This window comes from Oncorhynchus gorbuscha, linkage group LG14, assembly GCF_021184085.1.
Source record: "Oncorhynchus gorbuscha isolate QuinsamMale2020 ecotype Even-year linkage group LG14, OgorEven_v1.0, whole genome shotgun sequence".
Lineage (NCBI taxonomy): Eukaryota > Metazoa > Chordata > Actinopteri > Salmoniformes > Salmonidae > Oncorhynchus > Oncorhynchus gorbuscha.
The window spans coordinates 2,908,687-2,930,261 of record NC_060186.1 but is presented as its reverse complement, the minus strand read 5'-3'; the positions used below and the strand labels follow the sequence as shown (position 1 = coordinate 2,930,261).

Sequence of the window (21,575 nt, the reverse complement as noted above, 5' to 3'; positions counted from 1 at the left end):
GGAGGGAGGGAGAGGTACGGAGGGAGGGAGAGGTAGGGAGGGAGGGAGAGGTAGGGTGGGAGGGAGAGGTATGGAGGGAGGGAGAGGTATGGTGGGAGGGAGAGGTATGGAGGGAGGGAGACAAATTGAGACGTGATTAGAGTTCCTGCTGTGGTAATTTATAAGAATTAGACACATGATAACTGCTATGCCATTACAATTAATGTGGCTTTTTATTCAATGTCCATCCTATGAAAACATGGCCAGTTTCCCAGACCCATAATTATTCCTGCTCCTGGACTAGCAAAGGATGCTCAGTCCAGCAATAGGCTTCCTCTGTGTCTGGGACCCCGGAGGGTATAGTCAGTACTGCCTTATTGCACTGTTAGCTCGCTGTTGTCCTTGAGTTCATTATTTGTTTTATGGCAGTTCAGGTTGACATAAACAGTCCATAGAAATGTGCTGGCAGACAGACAGACAGATAGGCAGACAGACAGACAGACAGACAGACAGACAGACAGACAGACAGACAGACAGACAGACAGACAGACAGACAGACAGACAGACAGACAGACAGACAGACAGACAGACAGACAGACAGACAGACAGACAGACAGACAGACAGACAGACAGACAGACAGACAGACAGACAGACAGACAGACAGACAGACAGACATGAACCACACAACTTCACAATGGCAACACTATTTGAAACCAAGACCCTCCAACTAAGTACACATCAACTGGGATCTAAGCCAGACACATGGGCCTTGGTTGCCCCCACAACCAATAGTGGACTGAAACAGAAACACCCAATAGTGGACTGAAACACTCAATAGTGGACAGAAACACCCAATAGTGGACTGAAACAGAAACACCCAATAGTGGACTGAAACAGAAACACCCAATAGTGGACTAAAACAGAAACACCCAATAGTGGACTAAAACAGAAACACCCAATAGTGGACTGAAACAGAAACACCCAATAGTGGACTAAAACAGAAACACCCAATAGTGGACTAAAACAGAAACACCCAATAGTGGACTGAAACAGAAACACCCAATAGTGGACTAAAACAGAAAACAATAGTGGACTGAAACAGAAACACCCAATAGTGGACTGAAACAGAAACAAAAATCACTCAATAGTGGACTGAAACACTCAATAGTGGACAGAAACACCCAATAGTGGAGTGAAACAGAAACACCCAATAGTGGAGTGAAACAGAAACACCCAATAGTGGAGTGAAACAGAAACACCCAATAGTGGAGTGAAACAGAAACACCCAATAGTGGACTGAAACACCCAATAGTGGACTGAAACACCCAATAGTGGACTGAAACAGAAACACCCAATAGTGGACTGAAACACCCAATAGTGGACTGAAACACCCAATAGTGGACTAAAATAGAAACACCCAATAGTGGACTAAAACAGAAACACCCAATAGTGGACTGAAACAGAAACACCCAATAGTGGACTAAAACAGAAACACCCAATAGTGGACTAAAACAGAAACACTCAATAGTGGACTGAAACAGAAACACCCAATAGTGGACTAAAACACCTAATAGTGGACTAAAACACCCAATAGTGGAGTGAAACATGAGCATAAACACTTAAATAGGAAGGGAACCACTCAACTTAACCCGACCGACAGAGTTAGAGTTCCACCCAGACCCAGAATGCTTCCCAAATGGCACTCTATTCACTATATAGTGCCCTGCTTTTCACTAGTGCCCTATGGGTAGTGCACTATAAAGAGAATAGCAATAGTGTGCCATTTGGCACCGCAGACTCTATCGATGTTTCCCAGGGTCTCAGAGGAAGACCAGAGGGAAGTAATACTCCACTATTCACCTTCCTGCTACAGAGTCCATCAATGGAACCAACAACCGTCCCAACGGGGACCCGTTCATTCATGGAAACGTTGTTACTTAACGTTCTGCTCTCGTGTCGATAGGCCCGTGATAAACAACACTGCGTTTCTCACAAGGGAGGCTTCCTGTTTGTAAACTCCTAGTAACGGCCCTAGAGGGGATAGAGGCTAGACTGTGAGGCCCTCAGGAAGACCTGGGTTCAAACAGTAGTCGAAATATTTTTAAATACTTTGAGCGTTTGCTTTAGCCTGCCTCGGAATGCCATAATGGGTGGGGTTTGTACTTTTGAGACATTTCAATTGGTTCCATTGCAACAGACAAGCTCAATCGAGTCCAGATATAGGATGTGAAATAATTTCGAATAGTGTTTGAACCCATGTCTCCCCTCAGGACTGGCCTCTGCATGTCAGGCCTTTCTCTTTCCTGTCTGAAATGATATCTCCCCCTGTTTCATTTATACAATGTTGATGAAAGGGGGAAGATGGAGGGGGGAGGAGGTGATGGCAGTGTTTCCGGTCTTCAAACAAAGTGGACTGTGGGAATGTTTTGACTGACGACCTGTGTTCCACCCTGTCACGGGTTATAAAACCAAACCGACGAACAAACAAAACCAGACACAACACACAAATGGCATATAGGTTACCATCACAACGGTAACAGTAGAGTCCACGTCAGACTGTTGTGCATCTTCTCTCCTCAGAACACACACAGAGAGACAACTGTACAAACAAAGACAACTCGGTTCAGTTTCTATGGCGCGCCCTTAGACACTCTGAACAAAACATCCTGTTACCGAAACAAATAAATTATACATTTGATTTATATTCTCTCTCTTTTACATTTATTCTGTCTGTCGAATTTCCCTCCCTCCCTCCCTCCCTCCCTCCCTCCCTCCCTCCCTCCCTCCCTCCCTCCCTCCCTCCCTCCCTCCCTCCCTCCCTCCCTCCCTCCCTCCCTCCCTCCCTCCTCCCTCCCTCCCTCCGTCCTGTTCCCCCCTCTCATTCTCCCTCCCTCCCTCCCTCGTTCCTCTCCCCCTGTTCTCCCTCCCTCCCTCCTGTTCTCTCTCCCTCCTGTTCTCTCTCCCTCCTGTTCTCTCTCCCTCCCTCCTGTTCTCCCTCCCTCCCTCCCTCCCTCCCTCCCCTCCCTCCCTCCCGTTCTCCCTCCCTCCCTCCCTCCTGTTCTCTCTCCCTCCTGTTCTCTCTCCCTCCCTCCTGTTCTCTCTCCCTCCCTCCTGTTCTCTCTCCCTCCCTCCTGTTCTCCCTCCCTCCCTCCTGTTCTCTCTCCCTCCCTCCTGTTCTCTCTCCCTCCCTCCTGTTCTCTCTCCCTCCCTCCTGTTCTCTCTCCCTCCCTCCTGTTCTCTCTCCCTCCCTCCTGTTCTCCCTCCCTCCCTCCCTCCCTCCCTCCCTCCCTCCCTGTTCTCTCTCCCTCCTGTTCTCTCCCTCCCTCCCCTCCTCCCTCCCTCCCTCCCTCCCTCCCTCCCTCCCTCCCTCCTGTTCTCTCTCCCTCCTGTTCTCTCTCCCTCTCCCCTCATCATCATCAGAGTGGTCTGTGTTCAGGTCTTCCACCTGGTTTCTATTAGAGTTAGTGATCCCTGTCTGGGGCGCAGGTGGTTCAGCATCACAGGAGCATTAGACCAGACAGCCTGCCTGCCTCACTGTTTAGCCAGATGCACTCCAAACCCTCATCAATGTCAACACAGTGGAACAAACTCAGAGATTGGGAAAATAACTTTACATTAAAATTGCTTCAATGTGGGCTCAGAGAGAGAGAGAGAGAGAGCGAGAGAAAGAGAGAGGGAGCGAGAGACAGAGACAGAGACAGAGACAGAGAGAAAGGGAGTGAGAGAGAGAGAGGGAGCGAGAGAGAGAGAGACAGAGACAGAGAGAGTGAGATATCTAAACAGGGAGAGATATAGAGACAGACAGAGAGACAGAGACAGAGACAGTGAGATATCGAGACAGGGAGAGAGAGAGAGAGACAGAGACAGAGACAGGGAGCGAGAGAGAGAGAGACAGAAACAGAGACAGAGAGAGTGAGATATCGAGACAGGGAGAGAGATAGCGACAGAGACAGAGACAGAGACAGAGAAAGAGACAGAGATAGAGACAGAGACAGAGACAGAGCAAGTGAAAAAAATGAAACTACTAGGCATCATATTGCACGCAGCTTTATCATGGTTAGAACACACAGATAATATTGTTATTAAGATGGATAAGGGAATTACTTTTACAATAAAATGTATGAAACATCTAGCACACAGAATCAGGTGATTCAATCCCTGGTCCTATCACACTTAGAGTACTGTCCAGTTATATGGTGAATCCCTGGTCCTATCACACTTAGAGTACTGTCCAGTTATATGGTGAATCCCTGGTCCTATCACACTTAGAGTACTGTCCAGTTATATGGTGAATCCCTGGTCCTATCACACTTAGAGTACTGTCCCTGGTCCTATCACACTTAGAGTACTGTCCAGTTATATGGTCAATCCCTGGTCCTATCACACTTAGAGTACTGTCCAGTTATATGGTCAATCCCTGGTCCTATCACACTTAGAGTACTGTCCAGTTATATGGTCAATCCCTGGTCCTATCACACTTAGAGTACTGTCCCTGGTCCTATCACACTTAGAGTACTGTCCAGTTATATGGTCAATCCCTGGTCCTATCACACTTAGAGTACTGTCTGGTTATATGGTCAATCCCTGGTCCTATCACACTTAGAGTACTGTCTGGTTATATGGTCAATCCCTGGTCCTATCACACTTAGAGTACTGTCTGGTTAAATGGTCAATCCCTGGTCCTATCACACTTAGAGTACAGTTATATGTCAATCCCTGGTCCTATCACACTTAGAGTAGTTAAATGGTCTGGTCCTATCACACTTAGAGTATAAATGGTCAATCCCTGGTCCTATCACACTTAGAGTACTGTCCCTGGTCCTATCACACTTAGAGTACTGTCTGGTTAAATGGTCAATCCCTGGTCCTATCACACTTAGAGTACTGTCCCTGGTCCCATCACACTTAGAGTACTGTTGGTTATATGGTCAATCCCTGGTCCTATCACACTTAGAGTACTGTCTGGTTAAATGGTCAATCCCTGGTCCTATCACACGTAGAGTACTGTCCCTGGTCCCATCACACTTAGAGTACTGTTCGGTTATATGGTCAATCCCTGGTCCTATCACACTTAGTGTACTGTCTGGTTATATGGTCTAAGCAAGCTAAGCAAGCTGGTCCTGGGGCTCTGTTCACAAACACATATAGACCCCACAGAGCCCCAGGACAGCAACCCAATATGACCCAACCAAATCATGAGAAAACAAAAAGATAATTACTTGACACATTGGAAAGAAATAACAAAAAAACAGAGCATAGACAGAGATTCTGGGAACATCAGAAGGTGGGGGGAAATGAACTATATTCTGGTAATCCGACCAATGGAACATATGTGGTGGTACTTAATGAATATGATGTCAGTTCGGTTGTCATCTGAGACATTCTCATCGATGATAGGATGACATAAACTCTACAGTGGAAAGTCTACACATCAGAGTTATTGGATTCACATGGAATTGTTGTTCATTTTAAATGTTTGGATATGAAATTATTTGTGATGGGATGAAATGTGATTTTAGCTTCTAAAATGTGAGATTTGTGTTTCCATAAGGTAGGGCTCTGCTCAATCAGTGGCCCGCCCCTGTGAAGGGACATGGGCTATAAAACTTTTCAAACACGCCCTCATCTCCCTTCCTATATAAGCCCTTGACGACAATGTAACCCCCTGTTCTGAGGACGTGAGGATGACGGTCCGATGTCAGAATGGTTCAGATAATAACTACAGAACGAAGCCAACATCAGCGTGAGCTTTGGTTGCGAATGGTATGAACTTTGAACTCTTATTCACTACAGAAGTGATACCTCCTAGCCGTTGAGTTAGCAATAGCAGCTGCAAACGAGGGTTAGGAAGGAACAGACATAGTATCCCGTCTACCACACATCGACGTTACTACAACGTATCCAATTTACCAGCAGAGACATTCTTAAAAGGACAAAGGACTCGGTTGGGCAACACAGCCTTCCATCTACCTCTATAAATATATTTCCCTCAGATTACACAGATCCACAAAGAATTTGAAAACATGTTTAAACCTAGAGTGGGCCCTAGGTTTAAGACACCATTTGAACAGAGAGTGGCCCCTAGGTTTAAGACACCATTTGAACAGAGAGTGGGCCCTAGGTTTAAGACACCATTTGAACAGAGAGTGGCCCCTAGGTTTAAGACACCATTTGAACAGAGAGTGGCCCCTAGGTTTAAGACACCATTTGAACCCCTAGGTTTAAGACACCATTTGAACAGAGAGTGGCCCCTAGGTTTAAGACACCATTTGAACAGAGAGTGGCCCCTAGGATTAAGACACCATTTGAACAGAGAGTGGCCCCTAGGTTTAAGACACCATTTGAACAGAGAGTGGCCCCTAGGTTTAAGACACCATTTGAACAGAGAGTGGCCCCTAGGTTTAAGACACCATTTGAACAGAGAGTGGCCCCTAGGGTTAAGACACCATTTGAACAGAGAGTTTAGGTTTAAGACACCATTTGAACAGAGAGTGGCCCCTAGGTTTAAGACACCATTTGAACAGAGAGTGGCCCCTAGGATTAAGACACCATTTGAACAGAGAGTGGCCCCTAGGTTTAAGACACCATTTGAACAGAGAGTGGCCCCTAGGTTTAAGACACCATTTGAACAGAGAGTGGCCCCTAGGTTTAAGACACCATTTGGACAGAGAGTGGCCCCTAGGTTTAAGACACCATTTGAACAGAGAGTGCCCCCCCCCCTAGGTTTAAGACACCATTTGAACAGAGAGTGGCCCCCCCCCTAGGATTAAGACACCATTTGAACAGAGAGTGGCCCCTAGGATTAAGACACCATTTGAACAGAGAGTGGCCCCTAGGTTTAAGACACCATTTGAACAGAGAGTGCCCCCCCTAGGTTTAAGACACCATTTGGACAGAGAGTGCCCCCCCCCCCTAGGGTTAAGACACCATTTGGACTGAGTGCCCCCCTAGGGTTAAGACACCATTTGGACAGAGATTGCCCCCCTAGGGTTAAGACACCATTTGGACAGAGAGTGCCCCCCTAGGGTTAAGACACCATTTTGAGTGCCCCCCTAGGGTTAAGACACCATTTGGACAGAGTGCCCCCTAGGGTTAAGACACCATTTGGACCCCCCCCAGGGTTAAGACACCATTTGGACAGAGAGTGGCCCCCTAGGGTTAAGACACCATTTGGACTGAGTGCCCCCCTAGGGTTAAGACACCATTTGGACAGAGATGGCCCCCCTAGGGTTAAGACACCATTTGGACAGAGATTGCCCCCATAGGGTTAAGACACCATTTGGACAGAGAGTGCCCCCCCATAGGGTTAAGACACCATTTGAACAGAGATTGGCCCCTAGGTTTAAGAGTTAATCATGGCTTGGGCTCCCAGTCCTCCTAGTCCGTGGGAGGCTGTTTGGTTGCTTGGTCAGCCTGTGCATCTCTCCAGCAGGAGTGGACAGGGTTCAGTAGTAGAGATCTGTGCTGCTGGCACACTGCATACAGAGATACCCTGTTGCACCCTGCCAGAAGGTTGTCTGTAATACAGTGAAAACCCTGGGAGAACATGTGCATGCCGGTCGTTCGTCCGACATCAAATCAAATCAAATTGTATTGGTCATGTACACATGGTGGGCAGATGTTAATGTGAGTGTAGCGAAATGCTTACGTTTCTAGCTCCGACCGTGCAGTAATATCTAACAAGTCATCTTAACAATTTCACAACAAATACCTTTATACACACAAGTGTAAAGGAATGAATAAGAGTATGTACATATAAATATATGGATGAGCGATGGCCGAACGGCATAGGCAAGATGCAGTAGATGGTATAGAGTACAGTATATACATATGAGATGAGTAATGTAGGGTATGTAAACATTATATAGAGTGGACAGCAATTATTACAGAGTCCTGCTCACAACGACCACACACAGTCAGAATCTGCATCAACAAATGGCACCTTATTCCCTTTAGAGAGCACTACTTTTGACCAGGGCCCTATATGACTCTGGCCAAAAGTAGAACCCTTTTTAAATGAATAACGGACATGTGTGTGTTAGAACTCAGGTTGTAGAGTTCAGTTGGAGAATATCATGTCTGTGTGTTAGAACTCAGGTTGTAGAGTTCAGATGGAGAATATCATGTCTGTGTGTTAGAACTCAGGTTGTAGAGTTCAGATGGAGAATATCATGTCTGTGTGTTAGAACTCAGGTTGTAGAGTTCAGATGGAGAATATCATGTCTGTGTGTTAGAACTCAGGTTGTAGAGTTCAGATGGAGAATATCATGTCTGTGTGTTAGAACTCAGGTTGTAGAGTTCAGTTGGAGAATATCATGTCTGTGTGTTAGAACTCAGGTTGTAGAGTTCAGATGGAGAATATCATGTCTGTGTGTTAGAACTCAGGTTGTAGAGTTCAGATGGAGAATATCATGTCTGTGTGTTAGAACTCAGGTTGTAGAGTTCAGATGGAGAATATCATGTCTGTGTGTTAGAACTCAGGTTGTAGAGTTCAGATGGAGAATATCATGTCTGTGTGTTAGAACTCAGGTTGTAGAGTTCAGATGGAGAATATCATGTCTGTGTGTTAGAACTCAGGTTGTAGAGTTCAGATGGAGAATATCATGTCTGTGTGTTAGAACTCAGGTTGTAGAGTTCAGATGGAGAATATCATGTCTGTGTGTTAGAACTCAGGTTGTAGAGTTCAGATGGAGAATATCATGTCTGTGTGTTAGAACTCAGGTTGTAGAGTTCAGATGGAGAATATCATGTCTGTGTGTTAGAACTCAGGTTGTAGAGTTCAGATGGAGAATATCATGTCTGTGTGTTAGAACTCAGGTTGTAGAGTTCAGATGGAGAATATCATGTCTGTGTGTTAGAACTCAGGTTGTAGAGTTCAGATGGAGAATATCATGTCTGTGTGTTAGAACTCAGGTTGTAGAGTTCAGATGGAGAATATCATGTCTGTGTGTTAGAACTCAGGTTGTAGAGTTCAGATGGAGAATATCATGTCTGTGTGTTAGAACTCAGGTTGTAGAGTTCAGATGGAGAATATCATGTCTGTGTGTTAGAACTCAGGTTGTAGAGTTCAGATGGAGAATATCATGTCTGTGTGTTAGAACTCAGGTTGTAGAGTTCAGATGGAGAATATCATGTCTGTGTGTTAGAACTCAGGTTGTAGAGTTCAGATGGAGAATATCAGGTGTCTGTTTTGAACTTTGTTTAATTTCAGACAGACATCTGTCATGTAAACGTTAGAATTTGCAGCTGGGTTAATTAAACAGAAACAGACCCAGTCATGACTTTGATATTATACAGAAAAATAAACACAGTACTACTAAATAAACACAGTATTAATAAATAAACACAGTATTAATAAATAAACACAGTATTAATAAATAAACACAGTCTACTAAATAAACACAGTATTAATAAATAAACACAGTATGGATAAATAACACAGTCTGTGTGTTAAACACAGTATTAATAAATAAACACAGTATTAATAAATAAACACAGTACTACTAAATAAACACAGTATTAATAAATAAACACAGTATTAATAAATAAACACAGTACTACTAAATAAACACAGTACTACTAAATAAACACAGTACTACTAAATAAACACAGTATTAATAAATAAACACAGTATTAATAAATAAACACAGTATTAATAAATAAACACAGTATTAATAAATAAACACAGTATTAATAAATAAACACAGTATTACTAAATAAACACAGTATTAATAAATAAACACAGTATTAATAAATAAACACAGTACTACTAAATAAACACAGTATTAATAAATAAACACAGTATTAATAAATAAACACAGTATTAATAAATAAACACAGTACTACTAAATAAACACAGTATTAATAAATAAACACAGTATTAATAAATAAACACAGTACTACTAAATAAACACAGTATTAATAAATAAACACAGTATTAATAAATAAACACAGTACTACTAAATAAACACAGTACTACTAAATAAACACAGTGTTTTACTAAATAAACACAGTATTACTAAATAAACACAGTATTAATAAATAAACACAGTATTACTAAATAAACACAGTATTAATAAATAAACACAGTATTAATAAATAAACACAGTACTACTAAATAAACACAGTATTAATAAATAAACACAGTATTAATAAATAAACACAGTACTACTAAATAAACACAGTATTAATAAATAAACACAGTATTAATAAATAAACACAGTATTAATAAATAAACACAGTACTACTAAATAAACACAGTACTACTAAATAAACACAGTACTACTAAGCCAGGGAGTGTTTTGCTAAATAAACACAGTATTACTAAATAAACACAGTACTACTAAATAAACACAGTACTACTAAATAAACACAGTACTACTAAGCCAAGGAGTGTTTTGATAAATAAACACAGTACTACTAAGCCAGGGAGTGTTTTGCTAAATAAACGCAGTACACCTAAGCCAGGGAGTGTTTTGCTAAATAAACGCAGTACTACTAAATAAACACAGTACTACTAAGCCAGGGAGTGTTTTGCTAAATAAACGCGGTACTACTAAGCCAGGGAGTGTTTTGCTAAATAAACGCAGTACTACTAAGCCAGGGAGTGTTTTGCTAAATAAACGCAGTACTACTAAGCCAGGGAGTGTTTTGCTAAATAAACACAGTACTACTAAATAAACACAGTACTACTAAGCCAGGGAGTGTTTTGATAAATAAACACAGTACTACTAAGCCAGGGAGTGTTTTGATAAATAAACGCAGTACTACTAAGCCAGGGAGTGTTTTGCCAAATAAATGCAGTACTACTAAATAAACACAGTACTACTAAGCCAGGGAGTGTTTTGCTAAATAAACACAGTACTACTAAGCCAGGGAGTGTTTTGCTAAATAAACACAGTACTACTAAATAAACACAGTACTACTAAGCCAGGGAGTGTTTTGATAAATAAACACAGTACTACTAAGCCAGGGAGTGTTTTGCCAAATAAATGCAGTACTACTAAATAAACACAGTACTACTAAGCCAGGGAGTGTTTTGCTAAATAAACACAGTACTACTAAGCCAGGGAGTGTTTTGCTAAATAAACACAGTACTACTAAATAAACACAGTACTACTAAGCCAGGGAGTGTTTTGATAAATAAACACAGTACTACTAAATAAACACAGTACTACTTAGCCAGGGAGTGTTTTGCTAAATAAACACAGTACTACTAAGCCAGGGAGTGTTTTGCTAAATAAACACAGTACTACTAAGCCAGGGAGTGTGACACCATAAACCACCTGTTGTCGTGGAGACCCGGGATGGTACCAGGCAGAGAGTGTTACTCTGACACCATAAACCACCTGTTGTCGTGGAGACCCGGGATGGTACCAGGCAGAGAGTGTTACTCTGACACCATAAACCACTTGTTGTCGTGGAGACCCGGGATGGTACCAGGCAGAGAGTGTTACTCTGACACCATAAACCACCTGTTGTCGTGGAGACCCGGGATGGTACCAGGCAGAGAGTGTTACTCTGACACCATAAACCACCTGTTGTCGTGGAGACCCGGGATGGTACCAGGCAGAGTGTTACTCTGACACCCTAAACTACCTGTTGTCGTGGAGACCCGGGATGGTACCAGGCAGAGTGTTACTCTGACACCCTAAACCACCTGTTGTCGTGGAGACCCGGGATGGTACCAGGAAGAGAGTGTTACTCTGACACCATAAACCACCTGTTGTCATGTTTTTAAGGTATAGGAACTACACACTTAGTTTCCCATGTTGTTGTATGGAGAAGCAGCCAGGATAAAGGTCCTGTATGTAATACTGGGGGGGGGATGATCATGTGACGATCGGCCCTTTGCTTGTGTGGACATGTAAATGTCTAACCATTATCAAAATGACAAATGGATAAAGGAGGTTTGTAAGGAAGGCAGGCAGGCAGGCAGGGGGTTAACGAATAGCTCCCAGTCCCTGGAGCTGAATAGATGTCATGTGACACATGGAGAGTTAATGTGAGCACTCCTCACCCCCCGCAGGGTGGAGACAGAGACCCCTCCCTGAGGAGAATATGCCGGCTGTGTCCAAGCAGCTGCTGCCATTACTGATACACTATTCTTTATGGGGGGGAGTGGAGGAAAACGCCCACATACAGAACAATCTGGAAGACACACGTTTCATAGTTTACCCACAAGTCTCTCTGTTATCTACAAGTCTCTCTGTTATCTACAAGTCTCTCTGTTACCTACACATCTCTTTGTTACCCACAAGTCTCTCTGTTATCTACAAGTCTCTCTGTTACCTACACATCTCTCTGTTACCCACACGTCTCTCTGTTACCCACAAGGCTCTCTGTTACCCACAAGTCTCTCTGTTACCCACAAGTTTCCTTGTTACCCACAAGTCTCTCTGTTACCCACAAGTCGCTCTGTTACCTACAAGTCTCTCTGTTACCCACAAGTCTCTCTGTTACCCACAAGTCGCTCTGTTACCTACAAGTCTCTCTCTGTGTTGTGTGACTGTCAGTGTCAAAAGAAGAAGGGAGGGAGGATGAGGGAGAAGAGAGGTGGAGGGAGGGAGAGGGAGGGAAGAGAGATAGAGGGAGGAGGAGGGAGAAGAGAGGTGAGGGAGGGAGGAGGGAGGGAGAAGAGATGTGTAGGGAGGAGGAGGAGGAGGGAGAAGAGAGGTGTAGGGAGGGAGGAGGGAGAAGAGAGATAGAGGGAGGGAGGAGGGAGGAGGGAGAAGGAGGAGGGAGGGAGAAGGAGGAGGGAGAAGAGAGATAGAGGGAGGAGGGAGGGAGAAGAGAGATAGAGGGAGGAGGAGGGAGAAGAGAGGTGTAGGGAGGAGGAGGGAGAAGAGAGGTGTAGGGAGGAGGGAGGGAGAAGAGGGAGGGAGAGAGAGAGGTGTAGGGAGGGAGGAGGGAGAAGAGAGATAGAGGGAGGAGGAGGGAGAAGAGAGGGAGGGAGGAGGAGGGAGAAGAGAGGTGTAGGGAGGGGAGGAGGAGGGAGAAGAGAGGATAGGGAGGGAGGAGGGAGAAAGGAGAGAGGGAGGAGGGGAGAGAGAGAGGAGGGAGGGAGAAGAGGTGTAGGGAGGGAGGAGGAGGGAGAGGGAGAGGAGGTGTAGGGAGGGGAGGAGGAGGGAGAAGAGAGGTGTAGGGAGGGAGGAAGAGGGAGAAGAGAGGGAGGGAGGAGGAGGGAGAAGAGAGGTGTAGGGGGAGGGAGAAGAGAGGTGTAGGGAGGGAGGAGGGAGAAGAGAGATAGAGGGGGGAGGAGGGAGAAGAGAGGGAGGGAGGAGGAGGGAGAAGAGAGGTGTAGGGAGGGAGGAGGGAGAAGAGAGATAGAGGGGGAGGAGGGAGGAGAAGAGAGGGAGGGAGGAGGAGGGAGAAGAGAGGTGTAGGGAGGGAGGAGGGAGAAGAGAGATAGAGGGAGGAGGAGGAGGGAGAAGAGAGGGAGGGAGAGGAGGGAGAAGAGAGATGAAGGGAGGAGGAGGGAGAAGAGAGGGAGGGAGAAGAGAGTTGAAGGGAGGAGGAGGGAGAAGAGAGATGAAGAGGGCAAAGAATCTTCAAATGGCAGTAGTTGTCTACATGATAATGAGAGGTCAACTTACAGAGTCTCCAGGCTGGGAAGGCCGTCAAAGCACTGCGTTCCCAGGGTGCGGATTCTATTGTTATTGAGATGCCTGCAGAGGAATGCAAAGAGAACAGTCAGAGAGACACACCCACACAGCCCGGGACAGGACAGCTGATTGGCTGGGGAGGGAAAACAAAGGGAGTGGGGTTGGAGACTGGGGAGAGGGTGAGGGAGGGGTGAGGAGGAGGGCGAGGGTGAGGAGTGAGAGGGTGGGGGTGAGGAGGAGGAAGAATGGGGGAATCTGCACCTTGTCTCCTTGTTCCTCCCCAAGGCTTCACTCATTACATACAAATTAGTGTCACTCTACAGGAGGCTTGCAAACGGTTTGATTAGACACGGTTTGATTAGGGATGTTTGCTACGCAGAATAACAGAGCTGTTAAATGGTATATGACGAGAGGAGGAGAACAACGTTAAACTGAAGGCTGACTAGAGAGGAGAACAACGTTAAACTGAAGGTTGACTAGAGAGGAGGAGAACAACGTTAAACTGAAGGCTGACTAGAGAGGAGGAGAACAACGTTAAACTGAAGGCTGACTAGACTGACTAGAGAGGAGAACAACGTTAAACTGAAGGCTGACTAGACTGACTAGAGAGGAGAACAACGTTAAACTGAAGGCTGACTAGAGAGGAGGAGAACAACGTTAAACTGAAGGCTGACTAGACTGACTAGAGAGGAGAACAACGTTAAACTGAAGGCTGACTAGACTGACTAGAGAGGAGGAGAACAACGTTAAACTGAAGGCTGACTAGACTGACTAGAGAGGAGAACAACGTTAAACTGAAGGCTGACTAGACTGACTAGAGAGGAGAACAACGTTAAACTGAAGGCTGACTAGACTGACTAGAGAGGAGAACAACGTTAAACTGAAGGCTGACTAGACTGACTAGAGAGGAGGAGAACAACGTTAAACTGAAGGCTGACTGAAGGCTGACTAGACTGACTAGAGAGGAGGAGAACAACGTTAAACTGAAGGCTGACTAGAGAGGAGGAGAACAACGTTAAACTGAAGGCTGACTAGACTGACTAGAGAGGAGAACAACGTTAAACTGAAGGCTGACTAGACTGACTAGAGAGGAGAACAACGTTAAACTGAAGGCTGACTAGAGAGGAGGAGAACAACGTTAAACTGAAGACTGACTAGAGAGGAGAGAGGCTGACTAGAGAGGAGAACAACGTTAAACTGAAGGCTGACTAGACTGACTAGAGAGGAGGAGAACAACGTTAAACTGAAGGCTGACTAGACTGACTAGAGAGGAGAACAACGTTAAACTGAAGGCTGACTAGACTGACTAGAGAGGAGAACAACGTTAAACTGAAGGCTGACTAGACTGACTGACTAGAGACTAGGAGGAGGAGAACAACGTTAAACTGAAGGCTGACTAGACTGACTAGAGAGGAGAACAACGTTAAACTGAAGGCTGACTAGACTGACTAGAGAGGAGGAGAACAACGTTAAACTGAAGGCTGACTAGACTGACTAGGAGGAGAACAACGTTAAACTGAAGGCTGACTAGACTGACTAGAGAGGAGAACAACGTTAAACTGAAGGCTGACTAGACTGAGGAGGAGAACAACGTTAAACTGAAGGCTGACTAGAGAGGAGGAGAACAACGTTAAACTGAAGGCTGACTAGACTGACTAGAGAGAGGAGAACAACGTTAAACTGAAGGCTGACTAGACTGACTAGAGAGAGGAGAACAACGTTAAACTGAAGGCTGACTAGACTGACTAGAGAGGAGGAGAACAACGTTAAACTGAAGGCTGACTAGACTGACTAGAGAGGAGGAGAACAACGTTAAACTGAAGGCTGACTAGACTGACTAGAGAGGAGGAGGAGAACAACGTTAAACTGAAGGCTGACTAGACTGACTAGAGAGGAGGAGAACAACGTTAAACTGAAGGCTGACTAGACTGACTAGAGAGGAGAACAACGTTAAACTGAAGGCTGACTAGACTGACTAGAGAGGAGAACAACGTTAAACTGAAGGCTGACTAGACTGACTAGAGAGGAGAACAACGTTAAACTGAAGGCTGACTAGACTAGGAGGAGAACAACGTTAAACTGAAGGCTGACTAGACTGACTAGAGAGGAGAACAACGTTAAACTGAAGGCTGACTAGACTGACTAGAGAGGAGGAGAACAACGTTAAACTGAAGGCTGACTAGACTGACTAGAGAGGAGAACAACGTTAAACTGAAGGCTGACTAGACTGACTAGAGAGGAGAACAACGTTAAACTGAAGGCTGACTAGACTGACTAGAGGAGAACAACGTTAAACTGAAGGCTGACTAGAGAGGAGGAGAACAACGTTAAACTGAAGGCTGACTAGACTGACTAGAGAGGAGAACAACGTTAAACTGAAGGCTGACTAGACTGACTAGAGAGGAGGAGAACAACGTTAAACTGAAGGCTGACTAGAGAGGAGGAGAACAACGTTAAACTGAAGGCTGACTAGACTGACTAGAGAGGAGAACAACGTTAAACTGAAGGCTGACTAGACTGACTAGAGAGAGGAGGAGAACAACGTTAAACTGAAGCTGACTGACTAAAGACTGACTAGAGAGGAGAACAACGTTAAACTGAAGGCTGACTAGACTGACTAGAGAGGAGGAGAACAACGTTAAACTGAAGGCTGACTAGACTGACTAGAGAGGAGAACAACGTTAAACTGAAGGCTGACTAGACTGACTAGAGAGGAGAACAACGTTAAACTGAAGGCTGACTAGACTGACTAGAGAGGAGGAGAACAACGTTAAACTGAAGGCTGACTAGACTGACTAGAGAGGAGGAGAACAACGTTAAACTGAAGGCTGACTAGACTGACTAGAGAGGAGGAGAACAACGTTAAACTGAAGGCTGACTAGAGAGGAGGAGAACAACGTTAAACTGAAGGCTGACTAGAGAGGAGGAGAACAACGTTAAACTGAAGGCTGACTGACTAGAGAGGAGGAGAACAACGTTAAACTGAAGGCTGACTAGACTGAGGAGGAGAACAACGTTAAACTGAAGGACTGAACAACGTTAAACTGAACTGACTAGAGAGGAGGAGAACAACGTTAAACTGAAGGCTGACTAGACTGACTAGAGAGGAGGAGAACAACGTTAAACTGAAGGCTGACTAGACTGACTAGAGAGGAGGAGAACAACGTTAAACTGAAGGCTGACTAGACTGACTAGAGAGGAGAACAACGTTAAACTGAAGGCTGACTAGAGAGGAGGAGAACAACGTTAAACTGAAGGCTGACTAGACTGACTAGAGAGGAGGAGAACAACGTTAAACTGAAGGCTGACTAGAGAGAAGGAGAACAACGTTAAACTGAAGGTTGACTAGAGAGGAGGAGAACAACGTTAAACTGAAGGCTGACTAGACTGACTAGAGAGGAGGTGAACAACGTTAAACTGAAGGCTGACTAGAGAGGAGGAGAACAACGTTAAACTGAAGGCTGACTAGACTGACTAGAGAGGAGGAGAACAACGTTAAACTGAAGGCTGACTAGACTGACTAGAGAGGAGAACAACGTTAAACTGAAGGCTGACTAGACTGACTAGAGAGGAGAACAACGTTAAACTGAAGGCTGACTAGACTGACTAGAGAGGAGGAGAACAACGTTAAACTGAAGGCTGACTAGAGAGGAGGAGAACAACGTTAAACTGAAGGCTGACTAGAGAGGAGGAGAACAACGTTAAACTGAAGGCTGACTAGACTGACTAGAGAGGAGGAGAACAACGTTAAACTGAAGGCTGACTAGACTGACTAGAGAGGAGGAGAACAACGTTAAACTGAAGGCTGACTAGACTGACTAGAGAGGAGAACAACGTTAAACTGAAGACTGACTAGACTGACTAGAGAGGAGGAGAACAACGTTAAACTGAAGGCTGACTAGACTGACTAGAGAGGAGCAGAACAACGTTAAACTGAAGGCTGACTAGACTGACTAGAGAGGAGGAGAACAACGTTAAACTGAAGGCTGACTAGACCGACTAGAGAGGAGAACAACGTTAAACTGAAGGCTGACTAGAGAGGAGAACAACGTTAAACTGAAGGCTGACTAGACTGACTAGAGAGGAGAACAACGTTAAACTGAAGGCTGACTAGACTGACTAGAGAGGAGAACAACGTTAAACTGAAGGCTGACTAGACTGACTAGAGAGGAGAACAACGTTAAACTGAAGGTTGACTAGACTGACTAGAGAGGAGGTGAACAACGTTAAACTGAAGGCTGACTAGACTGACTAGAGAGGAGGGGAACAACGTTAAACTGAAGGCTGACTAGACTGACTAGAGAGGAGGAGAACAACGTTAAACTGAAGGCTGACTAGAGAGAAGGAGAACAACGTTAAACTGAAGGTTGACTAGAGAGGAGGAGAACAACGTTAAACTGAAGGCTGACTAGACTGACTAGAGAGGAGAACAACGTTAAACTGAAGGCTGACTAGAGAGGAGGAGAACAACGTTAAACTGAAGGCTGACTAGACTGACTAGAGAGGAGGAGAACAACGTTAAACTGAAGGCTGACTAGACTGACTAGAGAGGAGGAGAACAACGTTAAACTGAAGGCTGACTAGACTGACTAGAGAGGAGGAGAACAACGTTAAACTGAAGGCTGACTAGACTGACTAGAGAGGAGGAGAACAACGTTAAACTGAAGGCTGACTAGAGAGGAGGAGAACAATGTTAAACTGAAGGCTGACTAGAGAGGAGGAGAACAACGTTAAACTGAAGGCTGACTAGACTGACTAGAGAGGAGGAGAACAACGTTAAACTGAAGGCTGACTAGACTGACTAGAGAGGAGGAGAACAACGTTAAACTGAAGGCTGACTAGACTGACTAGAGAGGAGAACAACGTTAAACTGAAGGCTGACTAGACTGACTAGAGAGGAGGAGAACAACGTTAAACTGAAGGCTGACTAGACTGACTAGAGAGGAGCAGAACAACGTTAAACTGAAGGCTGACTAGACTGACTAGAGAGGAGGAGAACAACGTTAAACTGAAGGCTGACTAGACCGACTAGAGAGGAGGAGAACAACGTTAAACTGAAGGCTGACTAGAGAGGAGAACAACGTTAAACTGAAGGCTGACTAGACTGACTAGAGAGGAGAACAACGTTAAACTGAAGGCTGACTAGACTGACTAGAGAGGAGAACAACGTTAAACTGAAGGCTGACTAGACTGACTAGAGAGGAGAACAACGTTAAACTGAAGGCTGACTAGACTGACTAGAGAGGAGGAGAACAACGTTAAACTGAAGGCTGACTAGACTGACTAGAGAGGAGAACAACGTTAAACTGAAGGCTGACTAGACTGACTAGAGAGGAGGAGAACAACGTTAAACTGAAGGCTGACTAGACTGACTAGAGAGGAGGAGAACAACGTTAAACTGAAGGCTGACTAGACTGACTAGAGAGGAGAACAACGTTAAACTGAAGGCTGACTAGACTGACTAGAGAGGAGGAGAACAACGTTAAACTGAAGGCTGACTAGACTGACTAGAGAGGAGGAGAACAACGTTAAACTGAAGGCTGACTAGACTGACTAGAGAGGAGGAGAACAACGTTAAACTGAAGGCTGACTAGAGAGGAGGAGAACAACGTTAAACTGAAGACTGACTAGAGAGGAGGAGAACAACGTTAAACTGAAGGCTGACTAGAGAGGAGGAGAACAACGTTAAACTGAAGGCTGACTAGAGAGGAGGAGAACAACGTTAAACTGAAGGCTGACTAGAGAGGAGGAGAACAACGTTAAACTGAAGGCTGACTAGACTGACTAGAGAGGAGGAGAACAACGTTAAACTGAAGGCTGACTAGACTGACTAGAGAGGAGGAGAACAACGTTAAACTGAAGGCTGACTAGACTGACTAGAGAGGAGAACAACGTTAAACTGAAGGCTGACTAGAGAGGAGGAGAACAACGTTAAACTGAAGGCTGACTAGACTGACTAGAGAGGAGGAGAACAACGTTAAACTGAAGGCTGACTAGAGAGAAGGAGAACAACGTTAAACTGAAGGTTGACTAGAGAGGAGGAGAACAACGTTAAACTGAAGGCTGACTAGACTGACTAGAGAGGAGGTGAACAACGTTAAACTGAAGGCTGACTAGAGAGGAGGAGAACAACGTTAAACTGAAGGCTGACTAGACTGACTAGAGAGGAGGAGAACAACGTTAAACTGAAGGCTGACTAGACTGACTAGAGAGGAGAACAACGTTAAACTGAAGGCTGACTAGACTGACTAGAGAGGAGAACAACGTTAAACTGAAGGCTGACTAGACTGACTAGAGAGAGGAGAGAACAACGTTAAACTGAAGGCTGACTAGAGAGGAGGAGAACAACGTTAAACTGAAGGCTGACTAGAGAGGAGAACAACGGAGAACAACGTTAAACTGAAGGCTGACTAGACTGACTAGAGAGGAGGAGAACAACGTTAAACTGAAGGCTGACTAGACTGACTAGAGAGGAGGAGAACAACGTTAAACTGAAGGCTGACTAGACTGACTAGAGAGGAGAACAACGTTAAACTGAAGACTGACTAGACTGACTAGAGAGGAGGAGAACAACGTTAAACTGAAGGCTGACTAGACTGACTAGAGAGGAGCAGAACAACGTTAAACTGAAGGCTGACTAGACTGACTAGAGAGGAGGAGAACAACGTTAAACTGAAGGCTGACTAGACCGACTAGAGAGGAGAACAACGTTAAACTGAAGGCTGACTAGAGAGGAGAACAACGTTAAACTGAAGGCTGACTAGACTGACTAGAGAGGAGAACAACGTTAAACTGAAGGCTGACTAGACTGACTAGAGAGGAGAACAACGTTAAACTGAAGGCTGACTAGACTGACTAGAGAGGAGAACAACGTTAAACTGAAGGTTGACTAGACTGACTAGAGAGGAGGTGAACAACGTTAAACTGAAGGCTGACTAGACTGACTAGAGAGGAGGGGAACAACGTTAAACTGAAGGCTGACTAGACTGACTAGAGAGGAGGAGAACAACGTTAAACTGAAGGCTGACTAGAGAGAAGGAGAACAACGTTAAACTGAAGGTTGACTAGAGAGGAGGAGAACAACGTTAAACTGAAGGCTGACTAGACTGACTAGAGAGGAGGTGAACAACGTTAAACTGAAGGCTGACTAGAGAGGAGGAGAACAACGTTAAACTGAAGGCTGACTAGACTGACTAGAGAGGAGGAGAACAACGTTAAACTGAAGGCTGACTAGACTGACTAGAGAGGAGGAGAACAACGTTAAACTGAAGGCTGACTAGACTGACTAGAGAGGAGAACAACGTTAAACTGAAGGCTGACTAGACTGACTAGAGAGGAGGAGAACAACGTTAAACTGAAGGCTGACTAGAGAGGAGGAGAACAATGTTAAACTGAAGGCTGACTAGAGAGGAGGAGAACAACGTTAAACTGAAGGCTGACTAGACTGACTAGAGAGGAGGAGAACAACGTTAAACTGAAGGCTGACTAGACTGACTAGAGAGGAGGAGAACAACGTTAAACTGAAGGCTGACTAGACTGACTAGAGAGGAGAGAACAACGTTAAACTGAAGGCTGACTAGACTGACTAGAGAGGAGGAGAACAACGTTAAACTGAAGGCTGACTAGACTGACTAGAGAGGAGCAGAACAACGTTAAACTGAAGGCTGACTAGACTGACTAGAGAGGAGGAGAACAACGTTAAACTGAAGGCTGACTAGACCGACTAGAGAGGAGAACAACGTTAAACTGAAGGCTGACTAGAGAGGAGAACAACGTTAAACTGAAGGCTGACTAGACTGACTAGAGAGGAGAACAACGTTAAACTGAAGGCTGACTAGACTGACTAGAGAGGAGAACAACGTTAAACTGAAGGCTGACTAGACTGACTAGAGAGGAGAACAACGTTAAACTGAAGGTTGACTAGACTGACTAGAGAGGAGGTGAACAACGTTAAACTGAAGGCTGACTAGACTGACTAGAGAGGAGGGGAA

The 21,575-nt window shown here is 44.9% G+C and overlaps 1 protein-coding gene across 1 annotated transcript in view; it reads right to left on the bottom strand.

The window, feature by feature from the left end:
* The window catches only part of LOC123995973 (leucine-rich repeat-containing G-protein coupled receptor 5-like), a 124,117-nt gene that overhangs the window by 39,933 nt on the left and 62,609 nt on the right, over window positions 1–21,575 (bottom strand). Inside the window, exon 5 of the mRNA XM_046299625.1 lies at window positions 13,576–13,647. Coding sequence (XP_046155581.1) covers window positions 13,576–13,647 — 72 coding nt within the window. The remainder of the gene's footprint in view (window positions 1–13,575; window positions 13,648–21,575) is intronic.